The sequence below is a fragment of the Bubalus bubalis genome, chromosome 11 (genome assembly GCF_019923935.1).
Source record: "Bubalus bubalis isolate 160015118507 breed Murrah chromosome 11, NDDB_SH_1, whole genome shotgun sequence".
In the NCBI taxonomy this organism is placed as follows: Eukaryota; Metazoa; Chordata; class Mammalia; order Artiodactyla; family Bovidae; genus Bubalus; species Bubalus bubalis.
Window position 1 is genome coordinate 76,262,404 of NC_059167.1, and position 9,576 is coordinate 76,271,979.

At 39.5% G+C, this 9,576-nt stretch overlaps 1 protein-coding gene across 1 annotated transcript; it reads left to right on the forward strand.

Moving 5' to 3' along the window:
• The first annotated feature begins 2,752 nt into the window (after positions 1-2,752).
• On the forward strand, positions 2,753-3,733 carry LOC102397163 (olfactory receptor 11H12-like). Its single transcript, XM_006052387.3, has one exon. It carries the CDS (start codon positions 2,753-2,755, stop codon positions 3,731-3,733), a length of 981 nt encoding a protein of 326 aa, XP_006052449.3.
• The last annotated feature ends 5,843 nt before the right edge of the window (positions 3,734-9,576 follow it).

Sequence of the window (9,576 nt, forward strand, 5' to 3'; positions counted from 1 at the left end):
TTCCCACTCCAGTATTCTTGCCTGGAAAATCCTGTGCATAGAGGATCCTGGCAGGCTGTGGTCCATGGTGTCGCAAAGAATCGGACACGACTTAATGACTGAGCACATGTGCATGCGCAAGCAGCTTGTGGTTCACAGACCAGTGTTCCAAGGCATCTATTCCTGATGTCTGCAATCATTTTATGCTACATGATAAGAGCATTCATTCACACCTGGGTGTTTTAGTATACTTGGTAAACCCTAAATGACTTAAGGTAAAAATTGAAGGGTAAAAAATTTGATGTCTCATATTAATCTGGAAGTCACATGTGCCTCTGAAGTATTTCAGTCAATTAACTTAAATACTTCTCTGATATCTAAAGAATACTATGCTGTAAGCTATTTCTAAATTCTCCAAATTTTTATCCTCAATATCCTACACTTTATTCACCTTAACATTTGCCTCATTGGGTTCTCTGCCCATCACTTCCTTATCCTCCAAAATATGCCCAATGATCTTTGAAATGTTCCTATAAGAAAAAACGTTTACTCCTTGGAAGGAAAGTTATGACCAACCTAGACAGCATATTCAAAAGCAGAGACATTACTTTCCCAACAAAGGTCCGTCTAGTCAAGGCTATGGTTTTTCCTGTGGTCATGTATGGATGTGAGAGTTGGACTATGAAGAAGACTGAGCGCCGAAGAATTGATGCTTTTGAACTGTGGTGTTGGAGAAGACTCTTGAGAGTGCCTTGGACTGCAAGGAGATCCAACCAGTCCATTCTGAAGGAGATCAGCCCTGGAATTTCTTTGGAGGGAATGATGCTAAAGCTGAAACTCCAATATTTGGCCACCTCATGCGAAGAGTTGACTCATTGGAAAAGACTTTGATGCTGGGAGGGATTGGGGGCAAGAGGAGAAGGGGACGACAGAGGATGAGGTGGCTGGATGGCATCACTGATTCGATGGACGTGAGTCAGTGAACTCCGGGAGTTGGTGATGGACAGGGAGGCCTGGCGTGCTGCGATTCATGGGGTCGCAAAGAGTCAGACACGACTGAGGGACTGAACTGAACTGAACTGAAGAATCTTTTGTGACACATTGTATCTTATTTCTCCTCAAACTGTGCCTTCTGGAAACTTTTGGAATCCGTATTTCAGATGGGCTAGTGATTTGTAAACAATAGGGCCTCAGAGTAATAGTCACTGCTCTTTACTGATTCCTCAGAGAATATGCAATAGGTTAACTTTTAATGAACCATTGGCTTGGAGGAGAACTTCCCTAATAGTACAGAGGCCAAATCCCAGAAGAACCTGTGGGAAAGAAAGTGCAATCTTAATTTTCGTGCAGCAATAAATTCTTTATCCATCTGAAGACAAGAAGATATAATTATTTAGACAGGTCCCTAGAGATTCAATGTATATCAACACCTTTATCTTTTGAGCACAGCAGAGAGTCCTGACACCTCTTTGTCAGTCCCTTTTATTCTATAATTTCTTTATGTTGATTTATTAATTTTTCTGATTTGGAGTAGTTTTGAAAAGATTCATATTATTAAATGAAGGAATTTTAATTCCTTCCACCCATCATTATAGAAGACTTCACAGAGCACTGGTGTGGAGAATAGGTGGAGAAAAATTCCTTCTGAAAATTGTGTCCTTGTGCCCATAATATAAACCCTCACAATTTTTAGGACTCACATCCCTGCATATTGCCACACACAAAATATTTCAGGGAATTTATATTCTTGTCATAGTTTTCATGAGAATGTAGAATGAAAGACGTTTACTTGTGACCAAGAAAGCTTTTGATTTCTCTCATATAGTGGAAATTGTTTACTTCAAATGAGTATATAAAGAATCAGTTCAGTCACTCAGGCGTGTCTGACTCTTTGTGACCCCATGGTCAAAATAATAAAGAAACCTAATCCCAGAATTTTGTGAGAAAAAAAATACTTAAAAATATAAAGTCTCTCACCTAGGTTTATTTTACAAACTTCCGTCTAGGTGAAAGATAAGCGAAAACGTCAAGCCACTGCTTTCTACAGAAGACATTGCAACATTACAATATTAAAAGTCAATGTCAGTAAGTAATATTATGGTCTTATATTTTTATGGTGCTTAAGCAGAAATGCAAAAGTATTGACTTTAAAATGATTTCTAACAAGTTGGTAAAACATAGTCACTTGTTTCACTGTTGAATGGTATGTTAAGTAGCACATTTAACTGAAAGATGAATAGTAAAATTAAAACCTTTACTGAGTCTGTTGCCTCACGAAATGGGTTTAGGGAAAGAAACTAGTACATTTATTAAGAGCAAATTTATGTTATGGGGCTTCCCTGGTGGCACAGACAGTAAAGAATCTACCTGCAATTCAGGAGACCCAGGTTCAATCCCTGGGTCAGGAAGATCCCCTGAAGAAGGGAATGGTAACTCACTCCAGTATTCTTGCCTGGAGAATCCCATGGACAGAGGAGCCTGGAGGGCTACAGTCCATGGGGTCGCAAAGAGTTGGACACTACTAAGCGACTAACACTTTCTGATATATGCTATCAAATCTATGAGAAACTATTATAGATCATGCTTTCCCCAAAGAATAACAAGCTTACAAAATGAGTTTAAAGTTTTTTAGTTATATCATAGTAAGGAAAAATTTAGAGGCAAGCAAAAGCTTGTTTCTGTGAAGCCAGCTAGCTACTGTGCCCCAATTTGTATTTGTCTTCTCTTAATTCTTAAACAGGAACACATTTGAAGGTAGTCCTAACTAACAAATATGTGTCTGTTGATGTTGCAGGTTACTGATCCAGTGAACATGAACATCTCTGAGCCAGATTCCCACTTTGTAAGAGAATTTATACTCCTAGGTTTTTCTTATGAGTGGAAGATTCAGAGCCTCCTCTTCTCACTCTTCCTTACAATATATGCTCTGACCATAACCGGGAATGGGGCCATTATTTGTGCTTTATGGTGTGACCAGCGACTCCACATCCCCATGTACATATTCCTGGGGAATTTCTCCTTCCTAGAGATCTGGTATGTCTCTTCTACAGTCCCCAAGATGTTGGTCAACTTCCTCTCAGATAAAAAGACCATCTCCTTTGTTGGATGTTTCCTACAATTTTATTTCTTTTCTTCCTTGGGAGCAACTGAATGCTTGCATTTGACTGTCATGGCTTTTGATCGGTACCTTGCTATCTGCTGTCCCTTGCACTACCCTAATATCATGAATGGGCATTTCTGTACCAAACTGGTCCTTATCTGCTGGGTTTGTGGATTTCTGTGGTTCCTGATCCCCATTGTTCTCATTTCTCAGATGCCTTTCTGTGGACCAAACATCATTGACCATGTTGTGTGTGACCCAGGGCCACTGTTTGCATTGGCATGTGTCTCTGCCCCCAAAACCCAATTGCTTTGCTACAGTCTAAGCTCAATAGTTATCTTTGGTAACTTCCTCTTCATCCTTGGGTCCTATACTCTTGTCCTAACAGCTGTGTTGCATATGCCTTCAGCTACTGGGAGACAGAAAGCCTTCTCCACCTGTGGGTCTCATTTGGCTATGGTATCCCTGTTCTATGGCTCTCTCATGGTCATGTATGTGAGCCCAGGACTTGGACGTTCTGCTGGGATGCAGAAAGTTGCAACTTTGTTCTATGCTATGGTGACCCCATTCTTCAACCCCCTCATTTATAGCCTCCAGAATAAGGAGATAAAGACAGCCCTGAGAAAAGTTCTGGGGAGTTTCAACATAATGTAAGACATTCTAGACGATCCGTCCATTATCAGGTCAGTATAGTCTAACATAAAACAACCAGAATTATATTGTTATCTAATCTTTAAAAATGGGTCTAGTGATAATAATTTATATTAGCCAATGAAATTAATCATCTATAGGGTCATTATAATCATAAAGTGCTAACATTATTCAGATAAGTAGAAGTGTTGGGTTATTATGTGGACTGCATATTAAATGAGAAATGTACAGATATGGGTGTTTTCTTGATAGTTCGTGTGATTCATCTGGGATAAAAATTTTTAGAATTTTAGATTATTAATTCTAGGATCAACAAAATTATAATTATGTCATTTTTATCTTTATTCAGCTAGTTGTAAATAAAAGAAGGAAATATAGTATTTTCTGATTGTGGTTCCTATCATTTTTTACTTTATTATTTTGTAATGGTCATTCCTAGTAAATCAGCCCTTAAAAGCAATCATCCAAAATTTCTGTTGGACAATACAAGTCAAGCTAGCCTAATGACATCCAGACATAATTTGCTTCCTCTACACATTAACCTTTTCTAAACCATTAAAGGGCTGTTCTAATTCCATATATAACAGTATCTATCAAAGTATTCAGAAAGGGAGTATTATCAGTAATAATATTTTCACCAAAATGAAGTGTCACTAAAAATTTGATTGGTTCAATAATGGGGTTTTAGGAAATAGAGGCTCTCCTAAAAACTGGAGAGGGGAATGATCTTGTGTATAAATCACTTTTATTTAAAAGAAAAATGACAGTTCATTGTTACTTGTTGCTGAAACAGTGTTAAAATAACATGAAGCAAAAACTTTAAAGAAGAAAAGCATCCAGAATTCAATTCCTATAATACAATGACAATATTTTTATTTTCATTTATATGTATGTTTTATTTAATATAAAATCTCAATTGTTCCCTTATTATAGCAAGCCTTTATAATTACTTTTTAGGAAGTATAATATTCCATTCAAGTAATGTGGTATGGGATGTAGATTTTTATGTGATGAAGTGAAATTTTCCTAAAAAGAGGATTGTCCTTCCAAGTAACTTGATGTTAACTTGTGAAGCATATCAGCGCAGTTCAGTCACCCAGTCGTGTCTGATTGTTTGCGACCCCATGAACAGCAGCACTCCAGGCTTCCCTGTCCATCACTAACTCCCAGAGTTTACTCAAACTCATGTCCATTGAGTTGGTGATGCCATCCTACCATCTCATCCTCTATCATCCCCTTCTCCTCCCGCCTTCAATCTTTCCCAGCATCAGGGAATGAGTCAGTTCTTTGCATCAGGTAGCCAAAGGATTGGAGTTTCAGCTTCAACATCAGTTCTTCCAGTGAATATTCAGGACTGATTTCCTTTAGGATTGACTAGTTTGATCTCCTTGCAGTCCAAGGGACTCTCAAGAGTCTTCTCCAACACCACAGTTCAAAAGCATCGATTCTTTGGCACTCAGCAGTGAAGGGTATAAGAAAAGAGATTAGGAAAAAAATGAATGTCACCAATATATATTAATGACTGCTTACAGAATTAGTGCTCAGAACACTCTTTTAATGTTAAAAATAATACCCCAGGGACTTCCCTGGCAATCTAGTGGTTAAGAATCCACCTTGCAAAGCAAGGGACACTGGTTTGATCTCTGGTCTGGGAAGATCCCACATGCCACAAAACAACTAACCCTGTGTGCCACAACTACTGAGCCTGCACCCTGGAGCCCAGGAACCACAGCTACTGAATGCACTCACCTTAACCACTGAAGCGCACATGCCTAGAACCCATGTTCTGCAACAAGAGAAGCCACCACTATGAGAAGCCCGCACACTGTAACGAAGACTAGCCCTCACTTGCTGCAACTAGATAAAGCCCACATGCAGCAACAAAGACCCAGCACAGCCAAAAATAAAATAAATAAATAAATCTTTTTTAAAAAATTATCACAATAAAATCTTTAAAATATGTGTCATGATGATAAATTGCAAATCTACATTAGGACTCATTTAGTCCAACAACAACCCTGCTCCAGAAAATATAGGATATAAAAATATTTTGTGCATGTAGCAATTTCCCTTGTAGAGTTTTTCTCTTAGAACAGTTTCCTGGGAAAGAGATGAATGACTTGGTTCAACATACAGTAAAGTTGTTTAGTCATGTCAGACTCTGTGACCCCATGGATGGTAACTTACCAGGCTCCTCTGTCCATGGGATTTTCCAGGCAAGAGTACTGGAGTGAGTTGCCATTTCCTTCTCCAGCATGTCTTCCTGACCCAGGGATCGGACCTGGGTCTCCAGCTTTGCAGGCAGATACTTTACCATCTGAGCCACCAGGGAAGCACTTGGTTCAAAAGATAGGAATAAATTGTGAGTTTTGAAACAAGTATCCTGGGTAAGACAGTTATTTTTCTTTTGATTTGAGAATTTGTTGAGCTCCTTAGTCAATCTTACTTTCAAACCTCTGCCATATATCTCTCACTTATCTAGTCCATTGAAGAATTTTTCTAATTCTATACCCCTTTCCAGGGTACATGACATTTAAATGTTCTGAGATTAGATAAGCATGGGGCTCCATAAGAAGGGATTGATGACCTGTTGACTAGGCAAGAAATGCTTCCACCATATTGTCAGACTCTCTACCTTGGATTAGTAAATTAATACATTGTGCATCCTCTGGTTTTCAGTGATCCCTTCTTAAAACCCAAAATACTATGATATTTCCACAACCAATTCCATAGCATAACATTACAACTTGTATAGGATTTTTTTAAAGGCCTAAATGCATTCCCAAAGAAAGAGGTGAAGAGAGAAAAAGCACAAAGAATAGCAGTAAGAAGATAGTGTTCTGATTGTTTGTTTGTCTCTTGGTAGTTAAGCTTTCAAAAGAACACAGCAAGGTAATATTTAAGACATCCAGGTGGCCGAGAAGCACATGAAAAGATGCTCAACATCACTAATTATTAGAGAAATGAAAATCAACCTACAATGAGGTACCACTTTGCACCAGTCAGAATGGCCATCAAAAAATCTACAAACAATAAATGCGGGAGAGGGTATAGAGAAAAGGGAACCTTCTTACACTGTTGGTGGAAATGTGGATTGGTGCGGCCATTCTGGAGAATAGTATGGAAGTTCCTTTATAAACTGAAAATAGAGCAATATGATCATGTTGGAGTCTTCTCCAACGCCACAATTCAAAAGCATCAATTCTTTGGTTCTCAGCCTTCTTTATGGTCCAACTCTCACATCCATACATGACTACTGGAAAAACCATAACTTTGACTATCTAGACCTTTGTTGGCAAAGTAATGTCTCTGTTTCTTAATACACCGTCTAGGTTTGTCATAGCTTTTCTTCCAAGGAGTAACCATCTTTTAATTTCATGGCTGCAATCACCATCTGCAGTGATTTTGGAGCCCAAGAAAATAAAGTCTGTCATTGTTTCCATTTTTTCCCCATCTAATTGCCATGAAGCAGGAGGGCCGAGAAGAGCTACTCCACGTTCAAGGTCAGGAGGGGTGGTGGTGAGGAGATACCCCTCGTCCAAGGTAACGAGCAGTGCTGTACTTTGCTGGAGCAGCCATGAAGAGATACCCCATGTCCATGGTAAGAGAAACCCAAATAAGACAGTAGGTGTTGCAAGAGGGCATCAGAAGTCAGACACATTGAAACCATAATCACAGAAAACTAGTAAATCTAATCACACTAAGACCACAGCCTTGTCTAACTCAATGAAACTAAGCCATGCCATGTGGGGCCACCCAAGATGGGTGGGTCATGGTGGAGAGGTCTGACAGAATGTGGTCCACTGGAGAAGGGAATGGCAAACCACTTCAGTATTCTTGCCTTGAGAACCCCATGAACAGTATGAAAAGACAAAATGATAGGACACTGAAAGAAGAACTCCCCAGGTCAGTAGGTGCCAAATATGCTACTGGAGATCAGTGGAGAAATAACTCCAGAAAGAATGAAGCAATGGAGCCAAAGCAAAAACAACATCCAGTTGTGGATGGGACTGGTGATAGAAGCAAGGTCTGATGCTGTAAAGAGCAATACTGCATAGGAACCTGGAATGTCAGGTCCATTAATCAAGGCAAATTGGAAGTGGTCAAACAGGAGATGGCAAGAGTGAACGTCGACATTCTAGAAATCAGCGAACTAAAATGGACCGGAATGGGTGAATTTAACTCAGATGACCATTATATCTACTACTGTGGGCAGGAATCCCTTAGAAGAAATGGAGTAGCCATTATGGTCAACAAAAGAGTCTGAAATGCAGTACTTGGATGCAATCTCAAAAATGACAGAATGATCTCTGTTCGTTTCCAAGGCAGACCATTCAATTACACAGTAATCTAAGTCTATGCCCCAACCACTAACGCTGAAGACCTACAAGACCTTTTAGAACTAACACCCAAAAAAGATGTCCTTTTCATTATAGGGGACTGGAATGCAAAAGTAGGAAGTCAAGAAACACCTGGAGTAACAGGCAAATTTGGCCTTGGAATCCAGAATGAAGCAGGGCAAAGGCTAATAGAGTTTTTCTAAGATAACACACTGGTCATAGCAAGCATCCTCTTCCAAAAACACAAGAGAAGACTACACATGGACATCACCATATGGTCAATAATGAAATCAGATTGATTATATTCTTTGCAGCCAAAGATGGAGAAGCTCTATACAATCAGCAAAAATAAGACCAGGAGCTGACTGTGGCTCAGATCATGAACTCCTTATTGCCAAATTCAGACTTAAATTGAAGAAAGTAGGGAAAACCAACCAAACCATTCAGAGATGACCTAAATCAAATCCCTTATGATTACACAGTAGAAATGAGAAATAGATTTAAGGGACTAGATATGATAGATAGAGTGCCTGATGAACTATGGATGGAGATTCGTGACACTGTACAGGAGACAGGGATCAAGATCATTCCCATGGAAAAGAAATGCAAAAAAGCAAAATGGCTGTCTGGGGAGGCCTTACAAATAGCTGTGAAAAGAAGAGAAGCAAAAAGCAAAGGAGAAAAGGAAAGATATAAGCATCTGAATGCAGAGTTCCAAAGAATAGCAAGGAGAGATAAGAAAGCCTTCCTCAGTGATCAATGCAAAGAAATAGAGGAAAACAACAGAATGGGAAAGACTAGAGATCTCTTCAAGAAAATTAGAGATACCAAGGGAACATTTCATGCAAAGATGGGCTCAATAAAGGACAGACATGGTAGGGACCTAACAGAAGCAGAAGATATTAAGAAGCGGTGGCAAGAATACACAGGAGAACTGTACAAAAAAGATCTTCATGACCCAGATAATCACGATGGTGTGATCACTCACCTAGAGCCAGACATCCTGGAATGTGAAGTCAAGTGGGCCTTAGAAAGCATCACTATGAACAAAGCTGGTGGAGGTGATGGAATTCCAGTTGAGCTATTTCAAATCCTGAAAGATGATGCTGTGAAAGTCCTGCAGTTAATATGCCAGCAAATTTGGAAAACTCAGCAGTGGCCACACGACTGGAAAAGGTCAGTTTCCATTCCAATCCCAAAGAAAGGCAATGCCAAAGAATGCTCAAACTACCGCACAATTGCACTCATCTCACACGCTAGTAAAGTAATGCTCAAAATTCTCCAAGCCAGGCTTCAGCAATGCGTGAACCGTGAACTTCCAGATGTTCAAGCTGGTTTTAGAAAAGGCAGAGGAACCAGAGATCAAATTGCCAACGTCTGCTGGATCATGGAAAAAGCAAGAGAGTTCCAGAAAAACATCTATTTCTGCTTTATTGACTATGCCAAAGCCTTTGACTGTGTGGATCACAATAAACTGTGGAAAATTCTTCAAGAGATGAGAATACC

Bases quoted from the DNA above. Each gene is read 5' to 3' on its own strand.
- LOC102397163 (XM_006052387.3), top strand. From the start codon at position 2,753: ATGTGTCTGTTGATGTTGCAGGTTACTGATCCAGTGAACATGAACATC.